The 16,608-nt window shown below is 50.1% G+C and overlaps 1 protein-coding gene across 1 annotated transcript in view; it reads right to left on the reverse strand.

Moving 5' to 3' along the window:
- The window catches only part of MSI2 (musashi RNA binding protein 2), a 491,389-nt gene that overhangs the window by 250,440 nt on the left and 224,341 nt on the right, over positions 1-16,608 (reverse strand). The window contains exon 6 of the mRNA XM_034641828.1: positions 3,966-4,014. Within this exon, the coding sequence (XP_034497719.1) occupies positions 3,966-4,014 (49 nt within the window). The remainder of the gene's footprint in view (positions 1-3,965; positions 4,015-16,608) is intronic.

A 16,608-nucleotide genomic window follows, 5' to 3' on the forward strand; every position in this document is an offset into this window, starting at 1 on the left:
GGCTCCCGGAGGTCTGTCCCCTCCAGGATGTCCTCAGGGCAAGCCCGAGGCCATATGTGCTTCCCAGGGTGGGCTGCAACCCGTGATGGATCAACGTCAGGTCAGCCCTGTCACCCCAGTGGGGCCAGCCCTAGCTTCAGAATTCTCAGGTCCTCACAGGTCAGCCTCTCCCTCCACCTGCGGCTTTCTGAAGGCATTCCTGAGTGCTGGGGACCCAAAGACGACCCCCCTCTCCTAGCTAACAAAATAAAAATTAAAAAGGACTTATTAATCTTGGACACTCTCTCAGTTAAAAGGCTAAAAGCCAGAAACATACTTCAGATCCTGAAGCTCATCACCCCCAGCTCCTCCATTTTGCAGAGGACGAACCTGAGGTGTCAGAGAGGTCAGGGAATGTGCCCCGGCCAGGTATCAAGGGGGCAGCAGGAGCCGGAAGGAAGTCTGCTCGAAGCGGAGAGCGGGGGAAGACTCCACACCTCTGTGTGAGTCCTATGCTGAACAACCTTCTTGCTTCCACGGGGTGGGGGCGGGGGGGACATGTACATCCTGGGAGGGCTCATTGTCTCCTGTTCCTCTGGACTCTTTCCCAGGGCGCTAGTGAGGTCCAAGTACAGACATAAGAGGGGAAGAAACACAGGCTGTCGCTTCTGTGACCACATGTAACTGAGGGCCATGCTGTCCCTATGGGACCAACAGGGGGACAGGGGCAGGGGGTAGCCACCATGGGGTGAGGAGTGGACACTCAGCCCTGACCTCTGGCTCACAGTGGCTAGAGGAGTCGGAGTGCGTCCCGTGAACCCCGTGGACTTGACTCCTGCCCAACTGTGCAGCGTTCCCGGATGCTGGCTGTCTCAGCTCCAAGGGCACACAGGTGATTTCGTAAGGCCCAGGGCAAGGCTGCCCAACGGAGCTGTGCTGGGCGCTGGGTGACAGGGTGCTGGGCAAGCACTGAGATGGCATGGAGGGTTAACGTGGTATGCACCTCTTTAAGAAGAAAGCTGGCGGCCCTGCCAGCCCGAGAGGTGTCCTTAACTTCTGCCACGGCAGCACTTTCTTCTTGATAAGATAATGGGAAACAGGAAGCTGAGGAGGTGAAGGTAAGGTTGGGGCAAGGTGGCTGCGGGAGGATTTTCTTTTCTTGTGCTTATCACCTGATTCCAAATGCACATTCCATCAGGCCAGGGATGGGGGGCCCACTCGTTCCATATGTAGGATTTGTGCTTCTGTGGTGACATGGCCCTTTTTTTTTTTTTTTTAAATTCTTTCCTCTCCTCGTTGCTCAGAACCACTTAAGCATTACCCCTGCATTAGCACCGAGTTCAAAGAGAAACTCTCAGCTATTTAGAGGGGCTGGAAAATGTGGGGGTGGGGGCAAAGCTCCCACCTACACAGAAAGAACAACAGGGGGCAGCTTTCTGCACAGGAGGAAAGGACAAGCAGAACGTCAGGGCCTCCTTGTTGAAACTTCTTGGCACACCTTCCCTCCTGCCTTCTCTTCCCCACCCCACCAGCGGGCTGCCCCTGCAAGGTGGGACCCGGGCCCACACTCAGAAGGGCTCCAGTCTGGGTTCAGTGCTCTGCTGTCACCTTGAAATTCTTAATAATTTTTTTACGAAGAGGCCCTACTTTCCCCTTGTCTGGCTCCACGAAGTATTCAAGTCCTCCATCCACGACAGGAATCTTACCCTCTGGCAGGGCAGAAGGGTGCTTGGGCAGGCTCTGCCTTGGCTGGGGGCAGGATGGAGCATGCACCGCAGCTGTGCCCAGCCTCCTTCCTGCCAGTGTCCCCCCACCCCTTCCCGAAGTCCTGATGCGGGAGAGCGAGCAGTGCCGTCCTTGGAGCCACGTCGAAGGGACCTCCCTCCACCTCACCACAGGAGTCACAGGGACCGCGGCCCCATCACCACACCCAGCGCCTTGGAGAAAGGGAACAGACTCCATCCATAGCAGGAGATGTCTGGGTTAGAAATAAGGGGGAACCCTCCCCGGCACCTCCTCTGGGGCAACGCCAGGGACCCAACGCCCTCAGTGTGAACCTGCCTGTGTCTGCTACTAGCTGAGTAACAGTGACAGGGAAAGTCACCAAGTCACCGGCCCTCTCGGGCCCACCAGACGGCACGCCTCCTTCCAGGCACAGCTGGGAGGACTGCACGAGATATTTCTCTCCAACACAGGGCCTGACCTGGAGCAGATCAGAAATCCCTTTATCGGTGGATATTCAAATAAGAGTGATAAGGCCACTGCCTAGATGCCACTCGGGAATCTTCCAGGAGCATGAATTCTAGCACCGAACCCCAATGCCACACTCAGATGGGCCTCGCCCAAACTGAAAATAAACAGACGAAAACGCTCTTCACGAGCCCGTGGAGACACAGAGAAGGAGCAGAATTTGAAATCAGCAGTCCTAGGGATGAGTCCCGGCTCTAACCTGGGGTGCATCCCTTACCGGCTCTGAGCTTCAGCGGGTCACCTCAGGCCCAACACAGAGGTGATGACTGTGAAAACAATAACGAGAAGAGCTAACCTAGGCGCCACTAATGTGTGCGGCACCAGACCCTCCAAACAACCCTACGGGCGAGTACTTGTATTGTCCCCACTTCACAGAAGAATAAACTGAGACCAACAAGACAAAGAAGTGAAGTGACTTTCCCAAAGTCACAGGGCTGCTGTGAAGATCAGATCAGATGCTGCACAGGGAAGCAGTGCTCAGACATCCCTCCCCCACCCCAGAAGGATGATGGCGAAGAATAACCATGAATTGCCCCTCTCCGCATCCCCTTCCCCTCACTCTCTTGGCTCTCAGGATGCTGAGCACCACAGAGGACAAAGCAATCATCCCACACCCGTGAGTTCTTCTTTTCTTCCCTCTCCTTCCCCTCCTCCTCATCCTCCACCCCCCATCCCTCCCCAACATAAACGTCATCGATGCCCCAGTTTTCCATCCAATTTTCCATATCCCCTCTGAGGATGCTGTCGATGGATGCCCGGGAAGCCGGACTGCCAGGCACTCTCAGGACAGCCCGTCCTCCTTCTCCTCCCACCGCCTTCCTCCCTTTCACTCAGGCTCCCAACAGGAGAGACATACAGTCAGTGCTGGGTAACTGCTTCTAATCACAGGTGACAGCAAGAATGTAAACAACACAAGAAACATCTAAATGCAATCCAAGTGGCAAGGAAACACCATTCACTCTGGCGCCTCTCAGGAACGCTGCTTCCTGCCACCTCCCTTCCGAAGCTCTGCTCATTAGCGCCCTGTTCATAGGAGCCCCAGAAACCAGGAGCTTCCGGAGAACAGGAGATGGAACGCGAGCCATAACCTTGGACTCTATTTCCTCTGGGAGGATTTTCTAGATTCGTCCAATTTTCTGTTTAAAGCAATCATTTCAACGTGTTCCTTTCTTGGGGAGGGGAGGTATGGAGGTCAGAAACCCCTCTGACAATCTGTTCAAAGCTAGGAACGTCTCCCAAGAAAAGCGCGAACATAAAACATTTTGTGTGCCATTTCAGGGGTTCACAGACCCCCAAGTTGAGAAGACCTATTTTCTAAAACACGGATAGGACAGGAAGAGCACGGGAGAGAAAAATGAGTAAGTGCAGAGCCCTCTAAACATTCCAGATGTGCATATGGGCACTGCCAAGTCTGCAATCCCTGTACACGGCGAATAAACGGGCAACAAGGGTATTTTTTTTCTTTTCTGCCTCTTCAGACTAACAGTGTGCTTCTAAACCACCTCCTTCAATGCAAATTGAAAGCTCAGCTGAGTAATTGCTATGAATAATTTCCATTTGGATCCCTTAGTGCTCAGGTCTAGCAAAGACTAAGAAAGCCAGGAACCCGGCTTGGGTGTGGCTGATTTTTAACTGTCCAGGATCTGGACTCTTCATGCTGTGGTGGCCCTCCATGAATACAGATGTTCAACATCTGGGCAACAGAAGGGGCAAGCTTCTTCCGCTGGGGCTCTTACCTCTGTGCCTGTTGGTCGTCTTATCAAACATCAGCATTGCGTCCTCCACCTGCAAAACAAACAGAATGGAGTCTGCTTTAGGAATTTTGACAAAACATACAAAATGCGATATGCGGCCAGGGAACAGTGGTCTCCATTACAAAGTCACAGGTGCACATTAACATTTATTTGAAAACACAAAAAATCAGAAAGAAAAAAAAATCACTGTCTTTCCATCTTTCTGCCTAGAACAACCACAGTTAACATCTGATGTATTTCCCTTTAGTTTTTGCCTTAAAAAAACACCTTATGCCTATTTTAATATAGTTTAAATCAGACTGTAGATGGAATTTTCCCGTTCTTTTTAAATATAATATTACAATATTGCAAATAGTTCCCAGATGACTATGTCGTGAATATTATGTTTTCCTTTCCAAATTTTTTTTATTATGGTTAAATACACATAACATAAAAATTGCTGTCTTAACCTTTTTTTAAAAAATATTTTAAAGATTTTTATTTATTTATTTGACAGAGATACAGCCAGTGAGAGAGGGAACACAAGCAGGGGGAGTGGGAGAGGAAGAAGCAGGCTCCCAGCAGAGGAGCCTGATGCGGGGCTCGATCCCATAACGCCAGGATCACGCCCTGAGCCGAAGGCAGACGCTTAACGACTGAGCCACCCAGGCGCCCCCGTCTTAACCGCTCTTAAGTGTAGAGTTCAGTGGTACTGAATATACTCATAATGTTGAACTACCATCCCCACCATCCATGTCTGGAACTCTTTTCATCTCGTAAAACTAAAACTCTACCACATCAAATAATAACCCCCCATCCCCTTTGTCCTCCCAGCCCCTGGCAACCACCATCCCGTCTGCTGTCTCTATGACTGTGAGTGAGGTCCCCCCCATCCCCGGGGTAGACATTCCAAGACCCCTAGTGGTTGCCCAAAACTGCTGGATAGTACTCAACCCAATATACACCATGTTCCTTCTTGGACATACATACCCAGGAGAAAGTTTAATTTATACATTAGGCACAGTAGAAGATTTAACCATGGTAACAAATAATAAAACAGAACGGTTACAACAATGTACTGTAATACAAGTTATGTGAATGTGGTCTTTCCCTCTCCGAATATCTAAGATGACTATGTGAGGAGGGCAAGTGAGGTGAGTAACGCAGGCAAGTGATGTCACAATCAGCTGCTACGCGTCATCTGATAATCCATCAGAGGGGCATCCGCAGTAGGACCACGGTTGACCGTGGGTAACCGAAGCCATGAATAAGGGGGGACTGTGGTATTTCATATAAGTAGAATCCCACGGTATTCGTCTTTCTGTAACTGGCTTTTTCTATTTTGCATAATGTCCTCAAGGTTCATCCATATTCCACTGCACGTATATACCACATTTGGCTTATTCATTCACCCGTCGACAGATACTCAGTTTTAACTATGGGAATAAAGCCGCCATAAACATGAATGTATGTGTATCTCCTTGCATCCCCATTTTCAATTCTTTTGTGTAGACACCCAGGAATGAAATTGCTAGATCATATGGCCATTTTACTTTTAATTTTTGGAGGAACTGCCATACTGTTCTCCACAGTGGCTGCACCTCTTTACATTCCCACCAAGAGTGCACAAAGGTTCCAATTTCTCCACATCGTGACCCACACTTGTTATTCTCCGGGGTTTTTTTGATAGTAGCCATCCTAATGGGTGTGAGCGACCACGAATACTACCTGGACTGCTGCATAATAGTTCATGGAGTGAGACACTGTCACTTACTCAATCCTCCTTCCGTGGATATTTAAACCTTTTCCAGTTATACACAATGGAAATTTAACATCTTGATTGCTATGGGCTGAATTGTGCTCCCCTCCAAACTTGGATGTTGGAGCCTTAACCCCCAGTATCTCAGAACGTGATTGTATTTGGAGACAGGGTCTTTAAAGAGGTTACTGAGTTAAAAGGAGGTAATGGGGGGGGGGGCTGATCCAGTACTGACTGGGGTCTTTATACACAGAGGGAATCTGGATCCGGTCAGGTACAGAGGGAAGACCACGTGAGGACCCAGGGAGAAGGTGGCTGTCCGCAAGCTGAGGAGAGACGGTTCAGAAGAAACCAATCCGGTTGATCTTGGACTTCCAGCATCCACAGAGTGAGAAAATGAATTTTTGTTGTTTGGCCACTCAGTCTGTGGTATTTGGTGATGGCTGCCCCAGCAGACTTATGCATTCATGCTAGGACCTTGGCAAAAGGATCAAAGAGTAGAAAACACCAAAGGCATCCTCTGTCTCTCTTCCTCTTTCTCCCTCAGTCTTTCTAGGCATCCTGCAACCCTTCTGGATATTTCTAGCAATAAGATTTCAGGATCCACACTCAATTCCCATGCAGACCTCAAGAAAGTCACCCTTACTGAACCAGATTTGGCTTTGAATTCCACTCCTCGTACTTACAATCCAATTCTTCATTCTTTGACAAAATACAAAGTACAGGGACTGTCCTAGCCGATCAGTTACTCACCTGGGGAAGGTACTTGGTTTGGCCAGGTGAGCAGCCTGGTCTCTTCATTCATTTTGTGCCCAAGATTGGCAGTAAAACTATAACTTTACCCATGTGGTCCTGGACAAAGCCGCTAGCCAAGGGGCTCTGAGCTTGGAGCGATTTCAGTGTGCGTGCGTGCGTGTGTGTGTGTGTGTGGTTGGGAGGGACTGAGCACTGTTCACTGGAGCTCAAAGGCTCACAAATGAGTTTGGGGCCCGAGCTAAGCCAGCTGAGAAAGGGAATCATAGGCTATTCATTCTTCACTCCTCCCAGACTACAATCTCTGATGGAGGAGAAGACACTGGGCAAAGCAATGAGATCAGATTTAAAATGCTGCCTCCAGACAAACCTATTTTTCTAGATGCTATCAAACAGAACAGGGGGAAAAGCAAAGTCAAGGTAAGAATGGAAGAAGGGGTAGGCAAGCCAGATGCAAACCTCGCAAACCTCGAAGGGACTGGCCTAGCTTAAAAATCCCTTCCGGAGTCAGGGCCCCCCTTGGTTGCTAAGCAACCGAGTCTGAACAGACAGGCTCCTGGGGCCTTCCCCTTCTGGTCCCCATTTCTAAAGTCAGTAACTGGGAGGAAAATGGCCTTGCATGGTGACTGCTTCGCCAGCAGGGAGCTCCTCTCTCTCGGCCGGTACCAGGCTGAGGGGAGGAGGTGGTGCTAGGGTGGAGATGGGGTGCCTTCACCAGAACCCTCTGCAGCCAGGCAGGCTCGATGGTCCCCCCCAGGCACCTGCAGTGGCGGCCACACACACCACGGCCGTCTGCCTCTGTGCACCACTCAAGCAAAACCACCAGAAGATCAACTGGTTTGTTTGCACACAGAGCAGTCACACTCGAGCATATGGTACCGCAGACTTAGACCCCAGGGCCTCGATAAGAATTCCAATGCCTGCGGTGCGGGTGGGTGGGTGTCGCGCAGGTAAACGTGACATCTGTTTCACACCCATCTCCACATTTTCTAAGACGTTTGCCAAGTGCTTACTTTGAGCTAAAAATGCCGAACAGTAAGGAAAACAGCCTCCCTTCTGTGTTGGCCATGTTTTGGTACTGAAACTCAGATCCCCTTAGGAAATAAATATTTTGAATTAAAAAGAAAAGTATTTTCAATGCCGCCCCCCCCCAAACAGGGCGTAATTGGCTCCCTCTTTTCCTTCCAAAGTTTGGATGTTTTCTGACGCTACCCTCCCAACATTCGCTCCACCCTGGGGAGCAAGGGGGAGGATCTGTGTATGTTTTTTAGGGCAACCATTGTCGTAAAGAATAGAGCTCTTTCCTTCACAGTCCAGTTGCACAATGGGACTCGCAGAGACCTCCTGAATAGATAAAATGTCAGGGCGAAAGAAAAATTCTATTAACACTTTACAAAATAAAACATCTGAGAAATAGCTAGAGAGGAAAGAGAAAGAAAAAAAAATCAGTATGGATAAGACCGGTGCTGGGGCAGGGAGGGAAGAAAAACTTTTCAGCGATTGCAAAACACTTATTAATTCAGAGAAGCCATCAACGCGATGGAAATCTGGCAGGACAGCAAGAGCTGAAACTGGGAGGATTTGAATATATACAAAGACTGAATAGAATGAAAAACACGGCCTCACATACGGGGCTGTTTCTCACGGTTCTGTGTGAATCAAACAGAAGCAGCTTGTGCGAGTCCGCAGCATGGGGGCAATGAGGAGCACAGTCAAGGTAACCCGTATTCAACCCCGGAGGGAGCAGAGTGATGCCTGTGTCTGTCTGTCTCTCTCACACACAAACACAGACGCATGCGCATGCACACAAAACCCAGGTAGATCAGCTGGCTGTACGGAGTCATCAACTTCCATATGAAGCCCAGACCTCACGTGGGGGTGCTAGAACACACAGTTGGGGGCGCTGGACACATACATTTTCTGACCTCAAGTTGAAAACACCATTAACTCCTGTTAGATGTCTCCTCAAGACAAGCTCTGGAATTTATTTTGTGTTGACAGTGTCCTTACCAGGCTTACACATTTCTTTGTACCAGAGGTGGGGGTCCATGGGCCTAGCGGTCTTGGGGTGGGGGTGTCCCTGGAGGGACCGAGAAGGAGAGGAGATATCGGAACCTCAGCATACTTTGTCTCACATCCTGGCATACGCTTGGTCTGTTTTGAGAGAAGGAGCTCGCTCCAACCTTGAGACGTACCTTTTAATAACTTAGGGTGGGTTCAAATGCCACCTGGCATCTTGGTGGTATATCTCGTGAATGACAAGGCAAGGTAAAGTAACTTTTAAATAAGATGGCTGGAGATGCCCCCGTTTGTCTCAGCACCAGCAAATCCTGAACATGTATTCCTGCCTATCGCCAGGTTCAGACCACACCGTAACCTCCTTGGAGGCATGTACCATGCACACAGCACATCTGAGAGTCATGAAGCTATGCCACTGGCCTCTATGGCCCATGGGGGTTGGGGCAGGGCTTCTCAAACTTCATCCACGTCAGGACCACTGGGCTTGTTACAACACAGGTCTCCTAGACCTTACCCCTAGAGTTTCTGATGCTACGGCACTTTCATTTCCAAAGAGCTCCTGGGGGGTACTTATGCAGTGGCCAGCCTGGGGTCCCCACTGTCCATGAGAAATAAGAACAAAGGTTAAAGCACCGGACACAGCTGCCTCTTGCTCTCTATGCACACGTCAGCACTCAGTCCACGGAATCAAATTTCTCCTCCAGAGGCAGCTGACACAGTTTGGTGTGGCAACAGTCCTCCTCTCTTTGCTCCATGTCTCTCATCCAGTTATATCCTAAGACCCTGAAAATGACGACAGTAGAACCTATGATGGAAAAGATGACAAGAAGAGGGACATCTTCGTGACAAGCAAGCTATTCCTGCACCCAGTGCAAGAAAAATTTGGATTCTACCAGGGTGATCGAAATTTTACTTCTAACAGATAAACTCCAGCTAAGGTCTACACCACCTAGCCAACTCGATCTTGATTAGAAAACTGAGCTAATGTTAACTTTATTTACCTTTATGTGACATATATTTACCAACCACTCACTATTTGCAGAGCATTGGCCCAAGTACCAATAAAAGGCACATTATACCGGTCCCTGGTAGACTGCTGGCATTAATGGCTCCACACCCTTTATTCTGTAATTTTGCAGTTCCTTTCCCCAAAGAGGCAGAGTCTCTCTCTCCATCCCATGTATCTGAACTTGACTTCTTGTGGTCCACAAAATGAGGTAGGGGTATGCCTGCTTTGGGTCTGCCCTTGAGAGGGTTGTCGTGTTTCTGCTTGTTCTCTCTTGCACGTCTGCCATCACCGAAAGAAAGGCATGCCCAGGCTAGCCGGCTAGAGGATGAGAGGCACGGGAAGCTGGGCCAAGTCCCCTCAGCTGCCCAAGCCGAGGACAGCCTAGATGAGCAGAGAGTTAGTCAACCCCAAAACATGCAAGTGAGCCCAGCCAAGATCAGCAGAACCACTCCCAGTGGGCTCGACACAGGTGAAATAAACAGCTCTTGTCGGACCCTGAGGTTTTGTGATCATTTGTTACACGGCATTCTTGTGGCAATAGGTAACTTGTACATGGTCCCTGTTTGTTTGGTTTTTTTTTTTAAGGTTTTAATCTACTGGAAGATACACAGCAGTCTCAAAGAATACTAATCAATGAACCAAAGCAAGGAAAGAACTGGAAGGAGGTAAAATGTGGAATATGTGCTGAGTATGAAGCTGTCAAGTTACACATTCCAAGTGGAATACAGATATTAGGGTGGGAAGGGACTACTTCTAAATCTCACCCCAGCAGCAAGGTTGGAGACAGGGATCCTAGAACTGCCAGGAGAAACTGGCAACATGTTCCTCACTAAATGAGCACCATGAAAATCAGCAATAATTAGCACTCAAGTCAGTGGGTGATGTCTCTCTAATCCTAATTCATTTAATGAATGAGCAAACCCTCTTTATAATGAGTCAAAAGGCTCATTGAGAGCCAGGCATTCTTGCTGGGTGAATTTAGAAGTAGCCATTTGGTATTGACCATATCCAGAGGTGGGACTTCAGCCAGCCCAACTCATGTGACAGCCGAAGAGGAAACCTTTCAGGTCACAAAGCAAAGAAGCTCCTAGAAAGAGAAGTAAAAAATTCTGTTGGTCAACACCGTTGGCCAAAGGTTGGGAGCCTAGACTGTGCCCTCAGACCACCGTTTCTTCTCCCTGCAGTTTTGGTTCCCCAAGTACACAGGAGGGGAGTGATGCTGATTTGGGGACACGGAAAACTTGTCCCCAGGAGGAACCTAAAAGGAATTGAGTTATTGGTACTAACTCCGCAGGTGCTGGGAGGCCGTGGAGTGTGGCAGGCAGCGTGGCACAAAGCACGGTAGGATCCAGGTTCTAAACCAGCTCTGCTGGGATCTTACAGAGGACAAGTCACCTCCCTTCTCTGTCCTTCGTTTCTCATCTATAAAAGGAGGAAAGGATGAGATGGCCACCTACGATCTACTCGTGAAGACTCCACCTAGAATGCTAAAACAGACCACAGAGCCCGCTAGGACAACATCTAGGAGCATCAAACTCGCCACTGGTCTTTCACAAACTCTGTTCTGTCAGGATGTTCCAGAGCTTTGCTGTGGCCAACACACGCGGAGAAACTTCCCACTCCTCTGGGGTTCCAAATACATACACCCACATGCCATACATATCAAGAACAAAGCAGGAAATGGCACTTCAAATGATCCTTAAATTATCTGGTCACACACAGGAGGGAGAGGAAAGGGAAAAAAAAGAAACCCGGCTCTTCATACTCCCCCAGAACAAATGCCCTTGAATTTCACTTCCTGCTCCCACTCAAACACTTTAAGAGTTAGTTTAAATAAACGCCCATAAATGCAATACCATGATACTGTAGTGCGTAGGGCTTAACAGACCTTATTATGCTCTATAAACTCAAGGCACTAAAGTCAAGAGTGGAGACTTGTAGAGGAGGCGGGACTGCCCAGAACAGAGGAGCTGCAGACGGAGGCTGTCCCACCCGGGGCCATTTCAAGACACGGATGGCAATGCTCTCTACTTCTCCTCCAACCAGCCGGACAGAAGCGAAACCTGCCCCTGCCCCCAAGCTCAGCAGTGGTGTCTTCATTTACTGAGATGAGACTTTTCAGTATGCTCCGGCCTTGCGAAGAGGGTCTATCTTTAATCATTGCCCAAAAGAAAGGAGGGAAGAGGAGAGGATACAGGCTGGAAGATTCCATTAGTTCACACTTTTTTTTTCTTTTTAAAGATTTTATTTATTCACTTGAGAGAGAGAGAGAGAGAGAGAGCCGGCGAGAGAGGAAACACAAGAAGGGGGAGTGGGAGAGGAGGAAGCAGGCTTCCAGTGGAGCAGGGAGCCCGATGCGGGGCTTGATCCCAGGACCCTGGGATCATGCCCTGAGCCGAAGGCAGACGCTTAACGACTGAACCACCTAGGCGCCCAGTTCACACTGATTTTTAACCTTGACTGCTCCCTTCAGGATCACCTGGAGAACTTTTAAAATCCCTGCTGCTGAGGCCACACCCCGCCCTGTGAAATCAGATCTCTGGAAGGGGGAGCCTGGTAGAGGAGTGTTTAAAGCTCCCTAGCGATCCCAGTGGCAGCCAAAGCTGAGACTCCCTGTTCTGAATGGCTAAATACAGCTGAGTTGAGCCTTAATCACGGCCCACGTGTGTGTCACAGAGCAAGCTGGTGGCAGAGGTGGAGTAGGCTGAGGGGTCCCAGAAATAAACGGGCCCTAAGGAAAAGGGGCATTGAAACAGGGCTTTGGCTGCCTGTAGATTGGCCGTTCACCCCCTGCCAGAAAAGTCTGGAGCAGGCTGTTCCTTTGTCCCAGGCTACTTTCGGGAAGCTCTCCCTGCCTTGTCTTGGTCTTCGGACAAGAGAGCCAAAGCTCTGTCCTGGAAGCAGCTCAGCGTAGCCAAAAACGCAACAGAGGACTTGCGAAAACCTAATGAAACCATCGCTCTTCTTCCACCGTGACCAAGATTTTCACCAATACTCTTTACTGCGCTCGTCCTCACAACCATCCCCGGAGAAAGGGACTAGCACAGATTCCTCCATTTCCTCACTGCCTGTCCTGGAGCTGCCAGGGGCTGGGCCCAGGACTCAGCTGCTGGTCTTAGGCGTCCGAAGCTCACCCTCCCGGCCTCTGCCTGCCTGCCAGTCCCAGATTCTTGTCACCCTCGCAGCAGGCATGCAGGCTTCTTGGCCACCCTCGACCTCTGTGCGTTTTCCCCTGAGGGACGGCCGCCATCGAGGCGCTCGGGGGTTTGTAGCTGCTTGCTGCCCCTCGGCACGTTTCCCTTCATTCCAAGGGTCCAAAAATTCTCGGCTGCATCCACCTGAAATAGTTTAACTCATGCCCACGCCTTTAACTGAATAACAAGAGAGGCTGCTGAATGTCTCCGAAACTTTTTTTTGGTAGTAAAACATACATGACATAAAATTGGCCATTTTAACCATTTTTTTTTTACTGGTACCCAGTTCAGGGCATTAAGTACATTTCCTAAGCTCTTCCTAGAGGGCTCCCAAGTAGTATAGCCAGAACGTTCTATCCCCATTGGCAAGACTCTTCTTTACCAGCCCTATTTTTCCCTACTTTTACTTCTTTTTATTCTTGTGGGGTCATTCTATTTTCCCATTTAACTTAGCAAACAAAAAACACCCCAGTGTGGATCTGACAGCAGTTACGAATTGAACAAATGGACACTTGCCCATGGGAACTGAAGAGTGTGGGGCCTCTAAACAGCTCTCTCCTGGAGATCAGACATTTTCTTAACCTAAACGCAAAGCCTCCCACTCAGAGGTTCTCATTCAAAAGTTAACAGCAGACTCTAAGTTACGAAATGCCTATTCTCCACCTTCCCCCAAGAAATAATGATTATTGTAATAGCTACCATTAATGGTGCTTAATAGGCAAATGCAAAGCTCATTTAATTATCAAAATAGCTCTGAGGGAGATATTATCATACCCATTATACAGGCGAGGAAGTTATGATTAGGTGACCTGCCCAGGATCATACAAACAGTAACCGGTCGAGCCAGGATTTAAAACCAGAAGCGTCCCTACATCTTCCCTCTGGTCTCCCTTAATGGTGTTCTAGTTTTTGAGTCCCTAGGGCTCAGGGTAGTGTCACTGGCTCCTGAAAGAACATACAAACACTGCCTTAACTTTAGCTCTACCAGAATGGTAAGGGAACTGAGGAGGTAAACCAGGAAGACAGATGTGCGCTCCCTCGGTGGCCTCAGAAGAGGAGGGAGTGATGAGAGAAGCAAAGGAAAAGGCAGAAGAGGGGGCTCTTCCTTTTAGATAGGTGAATTCAGAAACGCCCACAGATCACCAGGCTGTTCCGTGGTCACAGTAAGCTGGTGGCAGAGCTGGAACTGGCAGAGGGGTCCCAGAAGTCACTTTGGCGCTCAGCCCCTGTGAGTGCCCACGGTGCCTGAGTCCTGAGCACGCTGTGTGTCCTGCTTCCCAGGATGGTTACAAAGGCTACAGTGGTGGCTAGGGAGTATCTACCATGCAGAACACTGCCATCAGGACAGGTGCTGTTGCTGCCCCACCCCTGACAATCTCCTTGCACAGCTGGCTTGGTGTGCACTAATGCCCACATGCTCACGCACGCACACAGACACACACACTCCACACGCCCAACTCTGTGCATTTTCCCACTGCAAACGGGTCATGCCAAGGGACAGCCATTCACAGAACCAGCATGTCCTTGGGACAGCAGTCCCAGGAGGCCCCCTCTCAAAACCGAGCAGGGAAGGCAAGTGTGTGCAGAGTGTGGTTGGGGCGGGGGCTCCATTCGGGCTGAGCAGGTGAAGCCGGGCATCCAGCACCACCCTGGAGGCGAGGGCAGGAGGCTCTCTTGAGGGGAGATCCAAGCCAGGGCTCGAGATAGGAGGCGGTGAAGGAAGGGAGGTGGTGGGAGAGGGATACCAAGAAAGGCTGGGCATGAGCAGTTGAAGGAGAAACAGTTGGTTCCGGCAGGCGTGACAGCTGTCACACGGAAATGGCATCTGGCCTAACGGCCTCTTGTGAGAGGTGCCTTCGAGTGGCGGCTGCTGTGCTCTGGAAATGCATGGCCTGTTTACAGCATTGGTTGTGCGTGCGTGCATGCATGCAAGTGTGCGCTGGGAGCAGAGGGGAGAGACAGGCAGGCTGCCTAACGCTCCCGTCTCCCCCCTCCAGCCTCTCCCCATCAGACCTCACCTACCGTGAAAAAGGCCCAAACCTGCCAGCTCCAGAGGAGAGAGGCAAATCATTAGTGGAGCACTGATGTGCCGTAACACTCTCCTGCATTCCCATTAAACAAATACTAAACTGCTAATTGCCAAAATAGATCTCCACGACTCTGACCGAACAGGGGAAGGGTTTATAATTACCAAGTGTGAAAATGCACAGCCTGTAAATAACCACCTCATCTGTCCTAATATGGGCTGATATTGATGGGCATGAAATAAACATCAGGACCAAATGGAAAAATCATCCACATCTCCTGTGGCCAATGTAATCTCGAATGGTGACAAGCGTAGCTGCAGCCATACGCTTGGGGAGAGGGGAAAAAGAAGTTTTGCAGGCTCGGAAAGCCAAGGTCCCAAACTGGATTTTAGTCCCCTGGGTCATGTGCATCTCCTTTCTGCCTGGAAAACAGGGAGGGTAAATGGCATGGTTTGATGATGGGATGGAGGGCCTGTCTGTACCTCGGAAAGGCCAGGGTCTGAGGCAGGAAACTTAGGAGTGCATGACCCTCTAGGACAGGGCTTCAGAGCCCCTCTGCCTATCCCCTTTGACAGAATGACTGGCGAGGACGGAGGACGAGAGAGAGGGAGAGGTTTGCCAAGGTGACACATTTATTCATTAAGCTAATATTTCCTAAGGCTCTACTGTCTGCCCGCAGAGGACGGATGCAAAGAATGTGGGTTTAGAGTGACCCCTGGCCTTTCAGACAACCCATGCCACAGTGCCTCCTCTCCCCCACTGCCCCCTGCCAACTGGGATGGGAGACAGACGGGTCCAGCGGATTCTGGAGCCCCATCTCTCTCCCTGATTGCACCTGAGAGGGGTGAGGGGATGGCCCAGCGGTCCCAAGGACGTCGCTACAGTGTCCTGAACCTCAGGCCCTTCTTCTCTGCCGGCTTGTGATTCTGAGGAATTCAGCCAGCCTCAGAGTGATTGTTGGTAAGCGGGGGGAGTTTCCATTCCTCTCAGAATCACAGACTCGGGAGTTAGAAGTGACCCAGAGGTCACCTCTCCACTTCCAGCCCAGTGCAGGAATCCCTTCTCCAAGGCTCTTTTGAACCCTTTCTGGAGCTTCAAAGGCTCAGAGTGTCTCTGCCCCACCCCCTTGGTCGGCTGCTCAGGCCTGAATTCAGCGCGGTGGCACTTAGATGCCTGAAATAGCATCTCCCTCTGATCTAAAGCCCAATTTTGGCAGGCGGCAGAATCCTGTGAACCACATGGCATCGGCCACCTGAATCAGAGCGCCGAGGACCACCCATCCCAAAGCTTCCCCATGGGCCTGAGGCATTTGAAGAACGCTCCCGCTCCTTCCCTACTGGGCAGCCTGAAAGCCAATCTCCTTGGTCCCCCTGGGTTCCCCGAAGTCACCCCAGGACCCTGGGTTTTCAAAGCCCCAGTTCCAGCCCTGACCCAAACACTTTGTGAAATATAAACAAATTAAGGAAAGTCTGCACTACATACTATTTTTAAATAGTTCCTTTGTTATTTTTAAGTTCCCAAAGTGTCTTCAAATAATGGCTAACCAAACGCCACCAAGAACAAAGTTCAAGTCCGGTAACAGGCTACAGGATTTGGTTACTTGGTGAAGACACTTCTTGCTCAGAGAAGATCTCTGAGCTGGAGAAACCCGAAAACAGAGAGGAGTCCAGCCCGAGCCAGAGTGGTGGAGCAGAAGGAGCCTGGGGTGGCATCCCAAGTCCTGCGTTCAAATCCCGCCCCACCGTTTCCACCTACGCACCATCTCCGGCAAGGCTTTCCAAGGCGGCTCGGTTTCCTGGTACGTAAAAGGGGTGATGATCGTTATTAACCCTCAGCCTAGCTTGGGAAGGAGAAATCATTAACATAATATACAAGAAAGCGCTCG

This window comes from Ailuropoda melanoleuca, chromosome 13 (genome assembly GCF_002007445.2).
Source record: "Ailuropoda melanoleuca isolate Jingjing chromosome 13, ASM200744v2, whole genome shotgun sequence".
Taxonomy (NCBI): domain Eukaryota; kingdom Metazoa; phylum Chordata; class Mammalia; order Carnivora; family Ursidae; genus Ailuropoda; species Ailuropoda melanoleuca.